The sequence below is a fragment of the Numenius arquata genome, chromosome 10 (genome assembly GCF_964106895.1).
Source record: "Numenius arquata chromosome 10, bNumArq3.hap1.1, whole genome shotgun sequence".
In the NCBI taxonomy this organism is placed as follows: Eukaryota; Metazoa; Chordata; class Aves; order Charadriiformes; family Scolopacidae; genus Numenius; species Numenius arquata.
In genome coordinates this window covers 25221619-25243972 of record NC_133585.1, presented here as the reverse complement: position 1 = coordinate 25243972, position 22354 = coordinate 25221619, and the positions used below count along the sequence as shown (strand labels likewise).

At 42.1% G+C, this 22354-nt stretch overlaps 1 protein-coding gene across 1 annotated transcript in view; it reads right to left on the bottom strand.

The window, feature by feature from the left end:
• Window positions 1-490: 490 nt before the first annotated feature.
• CDS1 (CDP-diacylglycerol synthase 1) overlaps window positions 491-22354 on the bottom strand; it is a 37603-nt gene continuing 15739 nt past the window's right edge. The window contains exons 4-13 of the mRNA XM_074154748.1: window positions 20479-20576; window positions 17753-17892; window positions 16143-16201; window positions 13920-14002; window positions 12341-12428; window positions 11199-11267; window positions 10268-10420; window positions 5180-5299; window positions 1794-1897; window positions 491-602 (exon numbers count right to left, since the gene is read on the bottom strand). Of these exons, the coding sequence (XP_074010849.1) occupies window positions 491-602; window positions 1794-1897; window positions 5180-5299; window positions 10268-10420; window positions 11199-11267; window positions 12341-12428; window positions 13920-14002; window positions 16143-16201; window positions 17753-17892; window positions 20479-20576 (1026 nt within the window). The remainder of the gene's footprint in view (window positions 603-1793; window positions 1898-5179; window positions 5300-10267; window positions 10421-11198; window positions 11268-12340; window positions 12429-13919; window positions 14003-16142; window positions 16202-17752; window positions 17893-20478; window positions 20577-22354) is intronic.

Sequence of the window (22354 nt, the reverse complement as noted above, 5' to 3'; positions counted from 1 at the left end):
AAGTATTTTCTGGCCAATTGTCATTTCAGCACTGGGCTACGTAAAAGTGACCGCCTGCCTCATCTGTTTACACTTCAGTAACCACTGGAGACCAAAAATATATTGCTAAATTAAACAATATTAAATAACTCATTTAAAACTAACAGTGAATTTCTTTTTTTTTTTTTTTTTTTTAATTAAATGCAAAGCCTGTCAGGCTGGGTGCTGAAGGAAGACTGCTGCCATCCGCTTCAGGAACTAAAATATACAGCATTTGTACTGTTCCTTTGCAAGCATTTTAATTATTTTAGGAGTAAGAGATTTTCTGTGTCCAAATAGGAAGTCATAGAATTCACATTCATTTAAGGAAACATTCACCTCTTCCGGACCACAAACTACTCTTCCTCTAGCTATTATCTATGTGCATATCTGCAATGCTTTTCCGCAGGCTTCTTCTAAGTGGAGGTTTCTTCTAGTGCTCCATTTTGACAAACTATCCTCTCAGAGATGGCTACAGGATCCCTTTTTCAACGAGGTAAGATTTCAGGGTTTTATACACGCTTAGTTGTTGCTCAGGCTGAAGGATCAACAGCTGTTTCAGTAGTTTGCTGGGATTTGGACCCCTGTCAATGAAAAAAAAAGTTTTTTGTTGTGGGCAGCAGCTCTAAAGAAACTTTTTGACAGCTTTCCATTTTCATCTTGCTGCACAAACAAGCTTTTTTGGGGACACCAAGTTATGGATTTCTCCCAGTCTAACTCCTCAGGATGTGTGGGCAAGCGTTAGTGGCAATGCATTCTCCTTTGCTCACTCTGAACAGAGACTAAAAAGTACTTCTTGTATTTGCTGTCAAATGGGAATATCAAGAAGGCTTATGACAAATAACATTCACTGATTCATCCTTAATCACTGTAATCAACATTTTTCATCAACAGATCTTCTTTAGTTTAGTATCTGTTGCCAGATAAGGTGTGTACTATTGAACTAAATGGAAATCTGGCCAGGTAGGTCAAGAAAACCACAAGTTAACCCAAGGTTTTCTAAATAACAGCCTCATTTTTAGCTAGTCACTTATTTACAATCTACTTCTAAGATGGACTGAATACAAGGCAAATAATCTGTTGCTGATTAGGTATCTAATAATTATTTAGCCATATGCATTTACAAAACTAAGGGCGTGTATCAGTTTGGACACTTACAGCCCCTTGATTCCCCCCTGCCACAGGAACTAACGTGACTGACTGCAAGAGAATTGTCATTCCTATGATTTCTTCTTCAAAGCCAGGGTGGTTCAGGGAAGATGAACAGCATTTTTAAGAAGTTGTCTCTTCTCTTTAACCATAGTGTTTTCATCTTAAACAGAAAATCCCAAGTCAAGTGACTGAGAAATACTGAAGCTCGCAGGAAGAACTGCCGGCTTGCAGCCTTCAGAAACCACTCATGGAAAGCAGATGCTGCAGCAACCCTCCTGCTCAAACCCCCATCCTCATACCTCTCTGTAATCAGTAAATTGTAGTAAAACTTTTCTAAGAGGCTGCTACACAGAACTTTCTGGTACTTAGGGTACACAGGTTCCCTTTAACAGCAGTGACAGAAACATTAAGGCATAGCTTGAATCTGTCACAAATCCTAGGCAGTGACATCAGTTTTCTTAATAGTCCTCTACTTGAAATCATTGCATAAATCAGATTTAGAGACATGATGCTATGGAGCCATAGCTCCACTGTGCTAACAGTGCAGAACATAACTCAGATGAAGTAGCTATGGTACAACTCCTATGCAAGCTTAAGTAGTTAATATTGTAAGAATCCCATACCTTATGAAACTGGTGATATAGACATGAACAAAAGTGGCCATCAAGTACTGGCAATCAAAGCGATCCATTATCCCACCGTGCCCAGGGATTGTGTCTGCAAAATCCTTTTGGGTGCGAAGGACGGGGCAGGGAGGGGGGATAAAAAAAAAAAAAAAGATCAGGGTCAGTGATTCCTAAGAAACACACTCCCAATGTACCACTTCACTTGGCAGCAACACATTAAGGCTGCAATTAAGCTACAGTTTCACTGCACTGAGCCAAAAGTTAGCAAGAGCCTCCTTGGCTAAAGGAGTTTTTAACTGCAAAGGTGAGTCAAGGGGTGAGAAGAAAAAGAAGAGATGAAGCAACTTGTCCACAGTATCACACAAGAGGACAGCAGTAGGTGAGGTGCAGGTTTGCCAGGGCTGAGCACACTTGTGAGGGGTCTAGAGAACAAGTCATACGAGGAGAGGCTGAGGGAACTGGGCATGTTTAGTTTGGAGAAGAGGAGGCTGAGGGGAGACCTCATTGCCCTCTACAACTCCCTGAAAGGAGGGTGTAGAGAGGTGGGTGTTGGCCTCTTCTCCCAAGGGAATAATGACAGGAGCAGAGGAAATGGTCTGAAGTTGGGGCAGGGGAGGTTTAGATTAGATATTAGGAAGAATGACTTTCCTGAGAGGGTGGTCAGGCAGGTGGAACAGCCTGCCCAGGGAGGTGGTGGAGTCACCATCGCTCATGCTCTAGTGCCCGAGATTGTTGGTTTGTGTCTGTCTGTGGGTGGGTGTGGTGTAGGGTTGTGGGTGTTTGTTTTGGTTTGGTTTTGGTGTTCTGGGATATTTTGGGTGTGGTTTCTTTCTGGGTTTTTTGGGTGGTTTTTTGTTTGTTTGTTTGTTGTTTTTTTTGTTTGTTGGTTGGACTCGATGATCTCAAAGGTCCCATCCAACCAAAAATATTCTGTGATTCTGTGTGCCTATACATACTTCATTTCGTAGCAGGCCTCTTCAGCTAATGGCTGTGTTTCTTGCCTCTGTAGAATCTAATTCTCCTCTTTAATACTTTTATTGCTTTATCCTCTGCTGGTAGCTGCTGCTGAAGCACTTGTTACCAGGGGATATATTTTTGCTACATGAGAAGCAGTGACCTGAGGACTCCTTCCACTGTCTAACACTGGTTTTGCAAGTCACACTGCCCATTCGTCTGTCATGTTTTTCACTGCGTTCTTGGTAACTATAGTGAAAAACCATAACGTGTGCATACAACATAAACATATTTAATATAATCAAAAAACCCTGAAGTGAAAAAATTATCACTACTTAAGAAAAATATATTTCTGATGCAAATGACTTTTGATACGCTACCTTTGCGCTATCCCATCTTGTCTGTAGAGCAGCTTTAGAAGTCAAACTATCCTCATATATATCTTTTTTGTCATCCACACTCATTTGTGTACTCTCTGAGTGAAAACCCTGACCTCAGTCACGTGGGGCGACTGCCAGCAAGTTAAACCAGTCCTGTGCCAGTGCCGCACTATCCTTCCAGTGCTGGGCCGGCATGGAGTGACCAACGTAACCTACAAGCTGCATTCAGTAACAATTCCACAATACCATAGAATGGTTTGGGTTGGAAAGGATCTGAAAGATCAGAGAGTCTCAACCCCCTGCCATGGGCAGGGACACCTCCCACCAGACCAGGTTGCTCAAAGCCCCATCCAGCCTGGCCTTGAGCACCTCCAGGGATGGGGCATCCACAGCTTCTCTGGGCAACCTGTTCCAGTGTCTCACCACCCTCACAGCAAAGAATTTTGTTCCTAAGATCTAATCTAAACCTCCCCTCTTCCAGTTTGAAGCCATTACCCCTCATCTTATCACTACATGCCCTTGTAAAAAGTCCCTCTCTGTCTTTCTTGTAGGCTCCCTTCAGGTACTGGAAAGCTGCTATAAGGTCTCCCTGGAGCCTTCTCTTCTCCAGGCTGAACAACCCCGACTCTCTCAACCTGTCTTCATTGGAGAGGTTCTCCAGCCCTCTCATCTTCGTGGCCCTCCTTTGGACTCCCTCCAACAGGTCCATGTCCTTCCTGTGTTGAGGACTCCAGAGCTGGACACAGTACTCCAGGTGGGGTCTCACCAGAGCACAGTAGAGGGGCAGAATCCCCTCCCTTGACCTGCTGGCCACACTTCTCTTGATGCAGCCTAGAATGCAGTTGGCTTTCTGGGCTGTGAGAGCACATTGCCGGCTCACGTTGAGCTTCTCATCCACCAACACCCCCAAGTCCTTCTCTTTAGGGCTGCCCTCCAGCCATTCTCTGAGCCTGTATTTGTGCTCAGGATTGCCATGGGATGTCCCTGTCTTCCTGACAGCACCGCCTTGGGTCCCAGAAGTATTAAAAAAACCAAAACCAATCTACTTTTTAATATTTTACTTTAAGAATAAGTGCTGCTTTTCAGAAGCATTTTTTCCTCCAAAAGCCCTTCTTCACACAGTCTTTTGCTACCTGGATAGACAGGTACAACAGCACACAAGGCTGTAGCTAGCAAAGTGCTGGGCAAGCTGCTTGGACTGGCATAAGAAAGAGGCATAAATACAAGCACATGTATGGGAATTCAGCACAAACAGAGAGGTTTATATACTTCTGTGCAAAGCACATGCCAAAACTGGTGGAGATAGGGAACAATAACAAGAACAACAACAAGCAACAAGATAAGAATTACAGCAGTCCTACCAAGACATAAAGAAGGTCGGGAGAAAATTTGGGGCTGCCCTCTTCCCACACTCCTGCTGCCACTTAATACCAGCCAGGGACAACACTGCCACAAGCGACAGCGCACACCTTGCAATAAACAGAGGTTAGCACGTCACATCATTTGCCAATCCACACTCTTGTTGCAAGGCGGCACTGCGTTGGCAAAGGCAGCCAAACATCTCTCATGCTTTGGTGAACCTGACACGTCAGCATCTGCGTATGACACAAATACTGTTGGTAAAACACAGCCAGCCACAATCCGAAGGGTTAAACCACTGTCGGTGCTTCTTAGGCATCTACAGACTGCCTTTTGTGTCAAGTAAAATCTCTCACACCTTGCTTGTCTACACCACGTCGGCAGCATGACTTGGAAGAATAATTATCAACCAAAATAAGAAACTAAATTACTCCTAGATTTCCAACACTAAAGTCACGTATTGATTACGCAAAGTTTTAAGAATAACACATACGTATATCTGATAAAACTACGTACTGCTGCTGATGCTAAAAAACAGCTCAAACATCACTGCACCTTAGTAGAAATTCTAGGTACTACAATGAACAATTAAAAAACCCAACAAACCAAGCAAAACAAACCCAGTCCACCAATTTATCTAATTCAAAGAAAAAACTAAAATGAACCCAGCTTACAGGAGTCATTACTCACCTTGATTTTGAAAGCTCTTTTAAATCCACTGGCGAAAAATCCTCCAAATGGCCCAATTAATGAGGCAAATGTTGACAGTGCAATGCTGTGCATCTGAAATGGGTACATATTCACCATTTCCTGCAAGAAAAATAATTAGCACTGTATTTCAATGTGTTTGGTTGTGGGCATTTTAAGCTTAAATATTTTTAAATGGGGCTGTTACAGCTCATATTTCCACAAAGCTCCAGCTTTCCTGACACAAAGTAATACTTCAAAGAAAGAAAAAGTAGACATACTGTAGAAAGCTGCTGAAAGGTCTGGTCATGTGAACAGGATGAAGTATTTGGGGTTGCTAGAGCAGTTAACTCTAACTAATTATGTGGTTTTTCAGCCAGTCCCTGAGTTGAACAAATATAACAACTAATTAAGTCACTTTCATCGGGCGCCCAGCTGAAGTGCCTCTATGCAAATGCACATAGCATGGGAAACAAGCAAGAGGAGTTACAGATGTACGCGTGCCTCCAGGGCTATGATCTTATTGGCATCACAGAGACGTCGTGGGATGACTCCTATGACTGGAGTGTTGGAATGAAAGGATACAGACTCTTCAGGAAGGACAGACAGGAGAGACAAGGAGGGAGTGCCACCCTACGTGCCAATGACCAGCTGGAGTGCATGTAGTTCCGCTTGCGGATGGATGAAGAGCCTATGGGTCAAAAATTAAAGGGAATGCAGGGGCAGGTGACGTTACAGTGGGGGTCTGCTACAGGCCACCTGACCACGACAACAGAGTGGATGAGGCCCTCTATAGACAGATAGGAGCAGCATCACATTCACAGACCCTGGTCCACATGGGGGACTTCAACCACCTGGATACCTGTTGGAAAGACAACACAATGGGGGGAACAAGAAATCCAGGAAATTCTTGGAATGTGTCAATGACAGCTTTCTTCTTCAAATGGTAGAGGAGACAACGAGGAGAGAAGCCATGCTGGACCTTGTCTGTACCGACAAGGAGGGGCTGGTGGGGAATGTCAAGCTCAAGGGTAGCCTTGTCTGCAGTGATCATGAAATGGTAGAATTCAAGATCCTTAGGGCAGCAAGGAGGGTGCGCGGCAAGCTCCATACCCTTCAGGAGAGCAGACTTCAGCCTTTCGGGGGACCTGCTTGGCAGGGTAACATGGGAAAAAGCACTGGAGAGGAGAGGGGCCCAAGGAAGCTGGTTAGTATTCAAGGCTCACCTCCTCCAAGCTCAGGAGCAGTGTATCCCGAGAAACAAGTAGTCAGGCGAAGAAGCCAGGAGGCCTGCATGCATGAACAAGGAGCTCCTGGACAAACTCAAAAAGCAAAAAGGAGGCCTACAGAGAGTGGAAGAAAGGCCAGGTAGACTGGGAGGAATACAGAGAAACTGCCCGAGTGGCCAGGAACCAGATTAGGCAAGCTAAAACCCAGAGAGAATTAAACCTGGCCAGGGACATCAATGACAACAAGAAAAACTTCTGTAAGTATGTCAGAGATAAAGGCAAGACTAGGGAAGATGTGGGCCCTCTCTGGAAGGAAACAGGAGACCTGGTCACCCAGGATATGGAAAAGGCCGAGGTACTGAATGACTTTTTTGCCTTGGTCTTCACGGGCAAGGGCTCTAACCACACCGCCCAAATTGCAGAAGGCAAAAACAAGGGCCATGAGAATGAAGAACCATCCACTATTAGAAGAAGATCAGGTTTGAGACCATCGAAGGAACCTGAAGGTACACAAGTCCATGGGATCTGATGAATCCATCCACGGGTCCTGAGGGAGCTGGCAGATGAAGTTGCTAAACCGCTTTCCATTATATTTGAAAAGTCGTGGCAGTCTGGTGAAGTTCCCACTGACTGGAAAAGGGAAAATATAAGCCCCATTTTCAAAAAGGGAAAAAAGGAAGACCTAGGGAACTACAGGCTGGTCAGTCTCACCTCTGTGCCCAGCAAAATCATGGAGCAGATCCTCTTGGAAACTCCACTAAGGCACACGGAAAATAAGGAGGTGATTGGTGACAGCCAACATGGCTTTGCCAAGGGCAAGTCATGCCTCACAAATTTGGTGGCCTTCTGTGATGGTGCTACAGCATTGGTAGATAAGGGAAGAGCAACAGACGTCATCTACCTGGACTAATGCAAAGTGTTTGATGCTGTCCCACATGACATCCTGGTCTCTAAATTGGAAAGACATGGATTTGATGGATGGACCACCCGGTAGATAAGGAACTGGCTGGATGGCTGCACTCAAAGGTCAACGGCTCAATGTCCAAGTGGAAGCCAGTGAGGAGTGGCGTTCCTCAAGGGTCAATGCTGTTTAACATCTTTGCCAGAGACATGGACAGTGGGATGGAGTGCAGCCTCAGCAAGTTTGCTGATGACACCAAGCTGTGTGGTGCGGTCGACACACTGGAGGGAAGGGACGCCATCCAGAGGGAACTGGACAGGCTTCAGAGGTGGACCCGTGTGAACCTCATAAAGCTGAACAAGACCAAGGGCAAGGTCCTGCCCTGGGTCACAGCAATCCCAGGCACAAATACAGGTTGGGTGGAGAACATTATTAATAGCAGCCCTGAGGAGAAGGTCTTGGGGGTTTTGGTGGATGAGAAGCTCAACATGAGCCAGAAATGTGCGCTTGCAGCCAAGAAAGCCAACAGCACACTGGGCTGATTCAAAAGAAGTGTGGCCAGCAGGTCGAGGCAGGTGATTCTGCCACTCAACTCCACTCTGGTGGATCCCACCTGGAGTACTGTATCCAGTTGTGGAGGTCCAACATAAAAAGGACATGGACCTGTTGGAGGGAGTCCAGAGGAGAGCTACTAAGAAGATCAGAGGGCTGGAGCACCTCTCCTATGACGACAGGCTAAGAGAGCTGGGGTTGTTCAGCCTGGAGAAGAGAAGGCTCCGGGGAGACCTTAAAGTAGCCTTCCAGTACCTGAAGGGGGCTACAGGAGAGATGGAGAGGGACTCTTTACCAGGGAGTGGAGCAATGGGACGAGGGGTAATGGTTTTAAACTGAAAGGGGAGATTTAGATTAGATCTTAGGAACAAAATTGTTTACTGTGAGGGCGGTGAGACACTGGAACAGGCTGCCCATGGAGGCTGCAGATGCCTCATCCCTGGAAGCGTTCAAGGTGAGGCTGGATGGGGCTTTGAGCAACCTGCTCTAGTGGGAGGGGTTGGAGCTCAATGATCTTTAAGGTCCCCTCCAACACAAACCATTCTACGATTCTACAACATACGATGGGACTCTCTAGTCTTTCCTGGCTGTGCTTTTCCAGCTCCGTTTCCTATAAACAAAGGAGCTTTCCACAAATTCCTAATATTGCTGAAGTAAGTGGTCTAATGCTCTCCGCAAATTTGTCACCTTCACGCAATTCACTGTCACTTCTTTCAAGTGCACTCACAAGATAGATATGAATTTTGCACTAGTCTGCCACGCCATCACCTTTGTGTACATACAGCAATAATTAATACTTTTTGGGTTACATTTACAAAGGTATTGTTCTTCTCAGCCTTTTCAAAGCCTTAAAATTTGTTTTGATCTGTTCAAGTTCTTACAAGAGAGACTTCATTGGCAGCAAGTACCTGTTTTCCTTCCTGACACAGATTAGAAAAATGGGGGGGTTTGGGTGGTTGTGGTTTTGTGGGTTTTTTTGGTTTTAGGTTTTTTGGTGTCTTCCAAACATAACATCTTGTCATATTTCTGAGACAGAACATCAGGAATGGAGTAACAGAGGGAAAACCAAAACCAGGCTGCTGCCCTAACGAGAAGATTCAATTTGACGTTCTATAGAGTGCTAAAACTAATTCTCTCCTCAAAAGCCCTTATTAGAGCCTGGTAAAAATACTCCAGAAGGGCACGTGGAACTACCATCTCTTTTTAGGGTTAACTGATAGCTCTCTATTGGACTGGTACTGAACTGGGCATTCCCATCTCCTTGCCCATTACCAAAATACATAATGTAGCTGGACACAGTAAGATTTCTCTCTGCTCAATCCACATTATGTTTTTGTGCAGAAAATCCTTATTAAATTTACAATCAACTCCACAGTCCCAGAAGCAACAGTATGTTCTTTTGGAATGAAAATATCGGAGCTCCCTCTAGATATACTACGGCTTTTCTAAGTACCGAGTGTAGACATAACTTACTTTTAGCCTTAGGTTTAGTTGCTAGTTTCCAGTTTGTGCTTTCTTCTTGTAAACACATCAAACTTTTCTCCTTCAGCCTTATACCCATGTAATCACAGGCAAAGCCCACTGCCTTCCCTAGCGCTGTGCACCCACTCTCTGTGCTGAGACACTGCACAGGCGAGGGGAGCGCTGCAGAAACCTCTTGTTCTGCCTTTATCCCAGTCACCTCCTCTTTGCCCTAAAGGAGAAATAACGACAGGCTGCTTTGTTTCTATTAATCATTCTCTTCCTGTTGGATCACCTCTGAAGCCTGTGACTTCAGAAGCGCTGCTTTGTATAGGTAGGATAATTGATCACCTATTTCCTGACAGGTAAAGATACAACAGTTCACTTAAAAGAATTTCCAGGCTGGGTGTGAGGAAAAGGGTCAGTGACTACATCTCATGGAACTACTACTGGTACTCCTGTTTTCACTCAGAAGCAATGGCACTAATGCACAAGTTGCTATGTGGTGAAGAAAGTACAAGCCCAATCCTACAAGCAGTTATTCACTAGCTAAAAATGGAATGAAGTTCTACAAGATTACTTAAGCTTGCTACTAATTAGGGCCATAACAAGGCTTCGTCCACTTTCCATAAAAACTGAAAGGTTGCTCTTCAAAAAAGGTTTTTCTACAAAATGCTTAAGCGACATCCATTTCCAGCGCAGAGGATACAGGCCACAAGAACACAGGCAGGTTTTCCTGAGTGAGGTAATTTCCTCCAACAATGCATTTCAATGCTGCTTGGGTGACCACCTCCCCGGCCTGAGCAACAGAGCGCCTCATGGAATTGATTCAGTTCTTACCCTTCAAGCCTTACCAGCGTTCATATCCCTTTCTAAAAAGGTTTAGAAAACCATTCAACCTGGGGAGTACAATTTCAATTTTAACCAAAGCCTTGGTTTTTTCCTTACCCATCCCAACACAGCCTGAAGCAACGGCGGCACAGAGTACTTCTTCATCTGAAAGAGCTCTGAAGGTTCACACTCCGTCACAAATCTGTTGGTTTCACTGTTATATTCCACAGGGCAGACAAAGTACTGATATTGAGCCAAAACATAGGAAAACTGAAAAGGAAAACAAAGACTCCTGAAATAGGCATTTGTTGTTACACTCAAAAATCATACTGTAATGGATGGCTTTGTCATCGCAAGCTGAGGATAATGAAAATCTTTTTAATAACAGAGACCTAGAATGGAGTAAAATCAGCCTGTTGAAGTTGGAGAATGCCTCAACAAGACAGAGAAATGTTTGATGTGCTTAGTGATCATTTCCCAGCTCTTTTTCATATATCTCAGATTCGTATCTACTGGACATTTCTGCATTATAAAATCCCCAAAATTTAGCCATTCATCATTTTTTGCAGTTTGTTTCTCCATTAAAACTTGAACTATTATTTCAACCAAGTTTGGCAGTTATGAGTTCTGTTGACCTTCATGATAAATTACTTATCAGAACAGTTACTGTACACTGTTGTTATCTTCTATGCATACCATCAGTGTAAACTACTTCTCAGGAAGAATGTCATTATAAAGTATGTAATACAAAAATACTACTTTACAAAGCATAAATAATGTGATCAATAAACTTCAATTTCAAAATAGGTATGCAACTAATATATAAAACAATTCCAGATATAGTAACAGTAATGGCAAAAATGGTCAATACAACCTATTCAGCCTTTCCAGCTAGTCACGAATTGGCAAAATTCTCTAGCCAAAAAGAGCCCCTAACTCTCAGGCTTTCAGCAGTTTGAGATTACCAAATTTGTCAGTAATTTTACTTCAGGTAAAACCAGAAAGTTGAAGACCGCACCTATACAAGGGAAGTCATCTGGTTACTTACAATAAATCCAAATACAACTGTGGAAAAGAAGCCTCCAATGAACCCTTCCCAGGTCTTCTTGGGAGACAGCTAGGCACAAAAGAGATAGTGTTAGCCTCAGCAGTTGCACCACCGAACCCTTTCTTACTCTACTTCTGGACCTTGTTTGTGAAAATTAAGCTCCTACTTGGAGCTTAAAGGTTTTTCAAAGGTATGTGTGAAATATTGAATGTCAGCAGCTGCAGGAACGGAACACGATAAGTAGAGGAGTATGGCTAGGACCTGTCCCAGGTAAGGAGGTGAAGTGCCACAGTTGGGCTGGTACCACCAGGCAGCTCGAGGGAACAGAGAGCTCTTTTCCCATCTGCTGCCGCCGTCTGGAGGCTGCTGTCTGTCTCAGGCCACAGCTGACCCTGATTAAGCAGCTGAGCTTCTTCAAGCAGAAGACCTGGAAACCTGCACAAGTGCTCTCTTGGAGACCCTCTGCTAGTAAGTACACATTTAGATAGTGACAGAAGAACGGGTGTTAGACAGCTGCTGCTGGGAATGCTCCTCAAGAGACACTAGCTTCCTACATACAGACTGGCAAACTAACGCAGCAAGTAACTGCAGGTCCAGAGAGATCAACGCAGCAAGCTATTTTCTTCATCAAATTCTCTCACATTTTCAATTTAGGAGCAGTTTAACATCAGAACCAACTAAATACCCAAAAGTTAACATGGCAACATCACGAAAATCATAATTCATGGCTTTCTGTGGCGTCTTGCGTGTCCTACCAGAATAGGAAGATTACTACTTGAGGCCTTCTCAGTACTACATCAACTAGACCAGACAAGGAATAGGTATATATACTTATTTCAAATTACAGTTTCTGACAGTAAGGATGCAGTTAAACTAGCATATGAAGTTCAAAAAGGAAGCGATCTTAAATGTTGATGCAATAGGCTTGAACTGTATTATACTGTAATGTCAATATTACATTCACATTAATCCCAGTTTCCACTTACAAATCTTCAGAAACAGGATCATCAATTTGTTTTCTTAGCAAGGATGCGTATCATGCAGTACACTGGAAAGTATTTTTTCCATGAACTTTTTGAACAAGTATCAAAAATGCTATAAATTGTAAAAGCTTGTTAGCGAGGAGGTGCCTAAGTACATACCTTAATTAATGGCGTTCTACCAAAGAAGAATCCAAAAATGTAAGCGGTAATATCATTGCAGATAACACTTGAAATTGGAACCAGAAACCTACAGAAAGACATAAAACGTTTCATGGAGAAAAAGAAAAGCTGCCCAAACCTAAGCACAGGACAGAAAATGAAATAGCAGTATTTCTTTCTGGGAAATGTTTCTGTAGTATTTTGAAGGAATTACGTTTCATAACACGTTCACCTAGTTCCCCCATGAGCAGCATATTTAGCTATACTGGTTTTAGTCTTCAGCCAATCAAGACCATTACAGATCCACGTTACTTCAAATTAAAATATGATCTCAGTGCATGAGCTTAAAAAGTGAACAGGCTGTCTTTGTCCTATCAGACTTGAAGACTGGTACCACAGTTAAGAAGAAATCAACAGATACAAACATGTTAATGTTACTGATAACACCAAAGCAAGCAAATTCCTTGCAAAGTTTAATGATACCTAAATTAAAAATAAATAAATAAATAAAAGTTTTCCTTTTCTCCCTCCTGTCAGTTTGGAGCAGCCTGTGTCAGCTTTCCAAGTGTTCTTTTCATGTAGACAGCATCTGAATTTGTTACTCAAGCCTGGTAACCCCTTCTTTTTCCCTTTTAAAAGCTGGGGTATATTAATAAGCTAAAAGTCAGATTTGGTGGCCATCTGCCAAATTGCCTAGCACCAGTGGAAATAAGAAAGAGTAGGCTAGCAAGGTAACTAGGTTCAGTTTTTGGCACATGAACACGATCACTATGAAAAGAATTTGTTTATACAAACTTTGTCAAAGGCTTTGGGTTTTCTTTCTAACCATAAGCATGTATTTTCTGCAATAATCTCTCCAGTTGTACATGTATCAGGAAAAGAAAAAGGAGAACATGCAATATTATGTCCTTGGAAGAACACAAATCGTCTTTTATGTGCTGCTTCTTCTTTCTTTCTCAACTTGTAATTTACCCTGTCCCTAAAGAAGTGAGGGGTGGGAAAACACACCCACTCTTTGAGGAGCAGTTTTAAGAAATCAAGTTTAACTGCATCATCAGAATTTAATATATTGCTGGAAATGGGACATTAAGATGACCCAGCAATACCCAAGATTTAAACTCTTAAAATATTTTAAGTAATCTGAATTCATCTGAACAGGGAAGGTGGCCAGATTGGGGATTTCAAATTAAATGGTCTAACATAAATAGCTCTGAGCAACCTGAAGCTCCCAAGTAATTGAAAAAAGAATTGCTAGATATTCATCCATTCAGCAAAATGCTATGGAAACTATTTCACCAAGCATGCAAGCAATCCTATTCTTTGCAAGTAAATGGAGCAGTTGCTCAAAACTACCATACTTGTAGCTGCCAATCCAGTTAAAGAGGTTTCTGCTTCCTTTCCTGTATCCTTTACCTCATCGCTCCCGATTCCTCTGACTCCCCTTTCCAGCTAGACATTAATGCTCCTCAATTTGTGCTGCTTTAAATGTTCCCACAATTATTCCCTAAGCAGATCTATGTAAAAGAACCAACCTCTCAATGCAATAGAGTTACAAATCGATTTATGGCTGTCCCCTTACCAGATCATGCCTTCAAAGAGATTTTGGATGACAAGATGGGATTGAGTTACAGTGATCAGCAAAGTGACATGAGTCCATGCGAACTGTTAACAATGCAACAACACAACAGTTAGTGAAAACACCGATCTGTACACCTTGATAAATACTGGCGTGTCAGCTAAAGGAACTACTTAGGAGCTCACAGGAAAGACCACTCCTAGTGACAATGCAAGAGATGTGTGCATACAGTATATCACAAGTTAGCTAGCTTTCTGGAGCAAGTACTGAAGCTTTAACAGGTTTCCCCATCACTTACCTCCGCCCAGAATTTTTTAACATGCAGTTTAACATCTGATTTTATAAGACGTACACCTTGAGCACGAAAGCAGCAGAGAAATGTAAGCAATGTGATATTCTGTATATACATATAACAGACATGTTAGAACTGCAACGATAAAATGGTAATGAACTACTCGTGAAAGAGTCGTGTTACACAGATGTGGATATCTCTCGTAACAGAATACCAGTCCTCTTATGAAACACGAAAATTCTCAAGATTAGCAAAAGCAACGTGTTAATTTTTATGCACAAGGTCATTTAAACAGTCGTTTTCCTCCGTGTTACTGTACGTACTTGGGTGTTTATTCTGCAGTGCCAGTGTAGAAAACAAATGTTTCCAAACAGTTTACCAGTAAAGATTCTACACTAGATTTTATTTTCCAAAAAATTTTAAATCAATAAGTGGTAGTTTTTCCAAGAAACACCAAATTTAAGCACTCTAAATGTCTGGGTGATTTAACATTCGGAATGCCCTACTGTTTTAATTCTCTTCTCACACGTGTTTTCCTATGGCAGCCAGTTAAGACAGCTCAAGAAGGCTGAAAACTGACTAAAAGTTTCTGAAAATATTACCTGCTGGTTAATTGAAGCGTTTCTGCAGCAAAATTTTTAGTATTTGTACAGTGATCATGGAACAGCACCTAAAACCAAATGGCTAGTCTCCTGGTCTGTTCACTGTGTTGCCACACAGTGGATACTTGACTTCCCTCTGTTTTACTGCAATTCTTAGGTGCTCACACCTTAATGTTTTCTGGGCAGGTACCAAGTCATATGACTGACACTACATTTTTTTTCTGCCTTCTTTCCAGAAGGGGGAAAAAAAAAAAAAAATCATGGAAAATTAATATATTTACCTTGTGCCAATCCGAAGATGAGGACTTTTTTTTTGCAGATTAGAAGATACAGACCACCTCTCCTAGAAAAGCTGCATCTCCCCGTCAGGTAAGTTCTCCCACTAACAGCATAAACTTTTTTGAGTAAGACATTTTTTTTTTTTTACATGGTCATAACAGGTCCTGGTCTAGAATTAGGGATCCTCAATGGTAAAGTGCTACCTAAAGCACTGTGGAAATGGCGGGGTCAACTACATCCCCAAAGAGAGCTATAGGAAATCTTTAAGGTTGTGCAATGCCCTGACTGCTCAAGTTCTTTAAAGACAGAAGCCAGGCTGCATTACTGTTTTACTGTTCCTTCTAGTCATTCCTATATAGAAGTGGGGGGTTTCAGTGGGGTTTTTCGAGTTTGTTTTGGTTTGGATAGGGGTTTTTTTGTGGTGTGGTTTGTTTTTTTTTTTTGACATGTGATGGAACAAAATTAGAAAAAAGTTCATGCTCTTGATTAGTTATTATGCTGTTTGTTAAGTGGACAAATACAAGAGATGAGAGCGCTGTTTTCTTTTAATAGATCTATTGAGCACAGCAGAGCTGAAAACCAGAGCTGCTGTTAAATGTCAGAGAATAAACCTTCCACGTGGGGGTTAAAACCAAGTTCCCTTCATAGTACTTCAGTGGGGCCTCTGCAAAGTAACACTTGAGTCACAAGAACCACTTCCCACCCTACCCTAAACTATTTGGCTTTGGACCTGGGAGGGAGAAGCGCACCCCTTTCTCCAGGAATCTCTTCAGTATCAGCCTATTACTAAGGGAAACACATCACACTGTACATGCACAAAGCCTCACCAATGACAGTTTGTATCGACTAAAAGGCCACATGCCATGATATAATAATAATAAGCCGCAAGGTGAACGGATACCAAGCAGCCCAACGCCACTTGATTTCATGCCACTGTGGGTTTAAGCACATTTTCCACGCCCCTCTTCCAAGCTATTTCATGAACATAGGGACATGACTGTTTCTAGTGACATTCATAATGTGAGTGACCACAGCAAAGCGGATAATACACACCATGTAAAACTGCAGACGATAATGTTTCTTCACTAAACTCAAAACAAATATGCAGAAGCCTGTAAAACAAAGCAAGTGCAGTTTGTACCATCTTATATTTAATTATACTGAACTGAGATATACCAGCAATTCTCTTCTTTTGAAGCAGCTTTTAATCCCTCTGCTGCAAGGAACGTTTGCTTGCATTCAGTAAAGTGTACATTAGAATTATTCTCATTAGACCTTTAGTTAACAACAGTAAAGAGCATCCATTTCACTACTTACAAGGTCCCATCATAGGCATCAATTTTTTCAGGGAGGAGACCATCACCTTTAAAAACCACTCAAAAAACAGGCTGACAAGCTGGTTTTGAATAGTTAATGAAAATAATTGAAAGGAAAAGACCCTTTCCTCCAGGCAGGCATACGGCTGCATACAATGCAAGCAGGAAGTGCAGGCACTGGAGAATTCAATTGACTGAAAGAAACATTCTGGGGGACTAACAGAGCATCTCTTCTCCCTTAGGGCAACCTCCCACGCCAGGAGGGTCAGAAGCCCTCAAAAGGCCCTTAACCCTGGGGACAGCCCCCAGTGACCCCCCCCGGGTCCCAATGGAACAGCCACCAAGGGGCTCTGCTATGCTCTGCCTCCTGCTTTTGCTCACGACTGGCTTGTCTCACCTCTCCCCTCACCGCCCTTCAGCGGTCACCATGCATTAGTTACGTTAGTTTCCTCAAGCCAAAGACAGCTGAAAAGGTCAAGTCTTACAAAGCTGGTTTCAAGTTTGTGATCTAAGAACCAATTAGAATTCTTATTTGGCTTTAAAAAAAAAAAAAAAAAAATTAACAGTAGGCAGACTGACAGTTCATCACTAAAATCAGGGTTTTTAATGTATTTTACAGGTATTTGTGCCATAACAGTCTCCTGTTCCTTAGGCCAATCTGCGTCTTCTATTGATTTAATTTTAGGCTCAAGTAATATTAACTGCATTGCTGAAAACACCGTAGACTGTGTTTACATGTTCACAAAGCAATACCCCACAAGACTGCCAGCTTATGTCTCTTCTTCCTAGACAAGAGATTTTTAAAAAGTCTTTCATTGGGTAGGGAGGAAAATCTATGCATGAGGCAAGCACCCGAACATCTTGCAGACAAAATAAAGCCTCAGGCACTTTGAATAATCAGTTTAAAAATATATTGGTAAATCTTAACTGCTGTAGACCTAGCAGAACACTTGCACAATAAAGCATCAACCCAGCACAGCAATTACACATACAAGTTATCTCCACAGACTGCCAAAACAGCATTCCTGTATTCAGGTACTGAGCCTCAGTCCTTCAGTGATCAAAATTAATTCATGCCAACTTCTCTTGAGCACTATTAGCTCAACTTTCTCAAGATCATCTACTTATTTAGGCTGCTTCTTTCTTCTCAGTGAATACAAAATTTACATTCATCTATTCCCAGGCAAAACGGAACAGCGAGCAACAAAATTCCTCCAACATCAAGAGGAAAAAGAAACTGAAAGTGCATAAAGCTGGGAAGCAATTAATTTATATATTTTTAAAGAAATAAGCACAGAAACAAATGTAGCACAAATTTCTTTCATTTTTGCAATTTCCTATGCTTACCTGTTAAATAGAGTGCAAAAGATATAAACCTGTGGTAACGAATTAGGAATTGAAGCTGTTCTCTCCTCTGAACAAAGGTAGCGAAGTAATCAGCTACAGTCTCTCCATAAAAGAAGTAGTTCACACAAAGTAAAAAGTACCTACAACATACAACAGCTAGCAGTTATTTTAACAAGATAATAGATATCCAAGTGTCATTCTTAAAAACAAAACAAAACAAAAAACACCACACAAGGAAAACCAGAAGGGTAGAAAAGACATGCGAGAAAAATAAAATTCAAGTATAAATCCAGTCTTATACTTCTGGGTCGGTGTCTCCTCTGACAAGCCAATTTTTGTAATTTACTTATTCTAAAGCAACCGCACTAGAAAAACAAATACATTTTGCAGGATACAGTTGGAAAATTTATTTCATCCTTAACTACACTATTGAATACTCCAAACCTATGTAAGTCATTTCCAGATATTCTAAAAGTACAGATGAAGTATCTGCTATCATCGATACCAACACAAGCCATTCTGCATATTCTTTTCCTGTATCCTAATAAGGGTAGTTTGCAATTTCTGCCTTACAAACAGGAAAAAAGGGTACTTGCATAATGAATCCTCTGGGATTATAGGACAGTGAATCCGACACGGGCCTTGAGGATCTGAACGTAACTACCCTTTTGCCATCTGGCCTAACGATTCTTACCTGAAAGGGTTACTGTTGCATCTCCTGCTCCACTCCACCACACACTCTGCCTTTTAGCTTTCTTGACAGCAATAATCTTACAGGGTTAAATCCATCAACTAACTAGAAAATGCAGCTATTACTACAACTATTTCAAAATAATTTTGTGGGAGTATGTCCACACCCAACATTCGACTGAGTTACAATGTCACCTTCAGCCACCTCTTTTTGAAGGATCTTCAAAGAAATTCCTTTCAGTCAAAACAGTCAGTACACAAGTATTCTGTCACAGGTTTTCATACGCACAGAATCACAGAATCGTCATGGTTGGAAAGGACCTCTGAGATCACCGAATCCAACCACACACACACACACACAAAAGACCCCCACAATCTCGGGCACTAGAGCATGCCCTGAAGTGCCACGTCTACACGCTTCTTAAACACCTCCAGGGATGGCGACTCCATCACCTCCCTGGGCAGGCTGTTCCACCTGCCTGACCACCCTCTCAGGAAAGTAATTCTTCCCAATATCTAATCTAAACCTCCCCTGCCCCAACTTCAGACCATTTCCTCTGGTCCCGTCATTATTCCCTTGGGAGAAGAGGCCAACACCCACCTCTCTACACCCTCCTTTCAGGGAGTTGTAGAGGGCAATGAGGTCTCCCCTCGGCCTTCTCTTCTCCAGACTAAAAAGACCCAAGTCCCTCAGCCTCTCCTCCTAAAAGAGATGCTCCAGGCCCCTCATCATCTATTGTCTGCTTTAGTCTGTCGCTTCTGGCTCTACAGCTAGAGCAGACTCACACATGAATTATTCTGTGGTCTTGCCAAAATTTTTAGAGGAGATGTGCGCTCCTGGTCTCTTTTCAGTGGTGCCCAGGGACAGGACAAGAGGAAATGGGCACAAACTTGAATGCAAGAAATTCCATCTAACCATGAGGAGGAACTTCTTTCCTTTGAGGGTGGCAGAGCCCTGGAAGAGGCTGCCCAGAGGGGTGGTGGAGTCTCCTTCTCTGGAGACATTCAAACCCACCTGGACACGTTCCTGTGGGACCTGCTCTGGGTGGACCTGCTTTGGCAGGGGGGTTGGCAACCCCATGTGATTCTGTGATCAGTCCCTTGGATAATCCAGGAGTGACCAGAGAGGAACTGATTAGCATTTACAGAAGAGCCAACAGCAAGAATCCACCACATTACACAGTAAAGTTGCTTCTAGAAGTGAAGATGCAATGTGGTAAGAGACAGGGAATAACCCGGGTATATCAATTCCTTTAAAAACCAAACCCAACACAAAACCAAAACAACACAATATAGGTCACGTCTGAAGAATTATGTCCTTAAGCACCTTAGAGGCTACATGTGCCCAACACCTTCCCATAACGCTGACTCTAACCAGAAGTTCTTCCCAGAACTCAGTAGAAGAGTTGATTTCCTCACTTCTATCCAGCCCTAAATAAGCTGGACATTGTCACAAGTATCCAGGATTTGCCAGAAAAAATAATCTCATCTTTCAGAAGATCCCCCAACACTATATTTATACAGTCCTGTAATTAGGTGCACAATTGGAAAGGTTTTAAAACTTGTATGTTATTATTTTTATTCTCTATGTGTGTGAAGAGGAGCCTTTAAGGTACCTGTCCTATTTATTTCTTGTGCAAGGTTAAAAGCCTAAAAAAAAAAAATAAAAATAATAAAAAAAAATAAATTAATTCAAAGCAGTTCAGGTAATACATATCAGGTGATTATTTGGCTATGCACATTTTTAGATAGCTTACACAGGCTCAATTCTGACTTGAAGCACATATGCATGCATACATATACATGTACGTATATACATATTTATAACAAGGGAAAAATCAAGGTAGTAAAAGGTCAACTGACTTGTCCAAGTTCACATGTGGAAGACAACTACAGAATCCTGTACTAGAGGCAGATACCAAGTTTTATGTCCGCACGTGACCTACAAAGTTGTCGTTCTACCATGACAGGATATGAAGAACATGAAGATTTAAGTTTCACATCCGTACTTATTGATGTTTTTGCTTACTACTCACCAGCTGAGGGATCTAAACCATGGTAAATCATATGAGTGGTAGACTCTGTAACCTATAGTAATGATTTCATGGTAACACTTCACTTGGATGCTTAAGACCTAAAATAAGAGAAATAAAAAACTATGTAAATATGCTGCAGTTGTTTCTTAAAGGCAGAAAGTAGTACTACAATCTGCATTAAGGGGAGAAATTATTCTGAATTCAAATTCCACACAGAAAACTTCAAAGCAAGTCCAAGGAAAACTAAAGCTCCATTTAAAGCTCTCCACAAACCACTAGGCATGCTGAGAAGGGCTAGCTGGAAGAATGTGTTTGTGAAACAAGGAAAAGCTCCAGACTTTTTTTCATTAAAACAGTTTGGCAGCAGCAGGTCAGAAGGACTTCCCACAAAGAAGGCTATTCTATTTTCTTTGGCTGTTTTATCTTTAAATTTAGTTTAAGAAATATATTCTAGGCTCGATGGAAAAAACTGGCTGTGCAACACAACTTGGACACCCAGGTCTTCCACTTGCAAGCATCTCATTAAGGGCAATTAGCATTGATGATTAGAAGCAAAGCTTGTCTGACCCAGGTCTGAATGTCACACCCTCCACTGCCTTCATTTTACTTTGCTGATCTCACTATTTCAGCGCTTGCCCGTGCAAGTCTGGTAGTACGTCCTGGCGGGGTCTCCTTTGGAGCCCAAAGACTGACTGCTTTGTCTAATCCACAGTCACCAAGCAGATTGCCCTGCCCAGATATCAAGTATTGCCAAACACAGGTCACCAGTAATCCCATGCAGAGGCAGGAGTAAGAACCTACCCACACCGATTGCGCATGTCGGCACGTCGGCTTTGCAGTATTCTCTTACCACCTGCATTCATGAATAAATTTCACCTTGCTCAATGCGTGAACACAGTTTAAAACTGTCATGCACCACCTAAGTGAGTTACTTTTGAAGTTCTCCTACCTCACGCTCTTTCTTTTGGTTGGCCTACATTATAAAACTTAAATGCCGTACGCAAGAGCAACATTAAAGGACTGCACTGTACAGTGGGAAAGGACACTGGGGTCCAAAGTCATGGAAGCTTGTGCCTGTTACCTTAGTAGCAGGCAAACATAAAACATGCCTCTCAACTTTTTAGAGCAGTCTCAGGGCTTGTCCTCCAAACTTCACGAGATTACCCTTCCTACAAGTCGCTGGGCATCTTCAGTTTCAGTATTAAGGTTTGGTTTTAGCACAACAACTCTTGTATACATGTAAGCTATTTGATTCTAGCGAAATGAAATAACTAATGAAGACAACTGTTTTTTCCCCTCCATTCTTCTTTTCACATAGTCTCAACTTTATCAACAGTTTATTATATTAGAAGACAGACTTTTTGCTGTATGGTACAACAGAGAAAGAACTCTATTGCAATTCTATACTAACTTTAATTACTTTTTGGTTCATCTCTTGATAGCTTTGCTCATGATTGCAATCTCAGAGTATACCATAAATATACCGAATCACGCTGCAAATTGATTTGTTCCTTTTTGTTCGTTATCATCATTCTCAAGTGTAACAGACTAATAAAGGAACGATTGGAAAAAAATCTCTCTCTACAGTGACCAAAAATTTAAAGGGGCTTTTTTTGTTGTTTCTCCACATACGAAAAAGAAAATCCTCCACCAATGAAACAATGAATTACTAGTTCGTTACGTCATTCATCTGAAAACAGGAAATATAAACCAGACTAATTCAGACGTAGAGACTATAATGCAGACCGCAACGTTGATGAAACAGTATTCCAGTCTTTCAAGACAAAACAGGGGAAAAAAAGGGAATTTATGACCTTTGGAAGAAGGAGCAGGCAACTCAGGAGGACTACAAGATGTTGCGACGTTATGCTTGGAG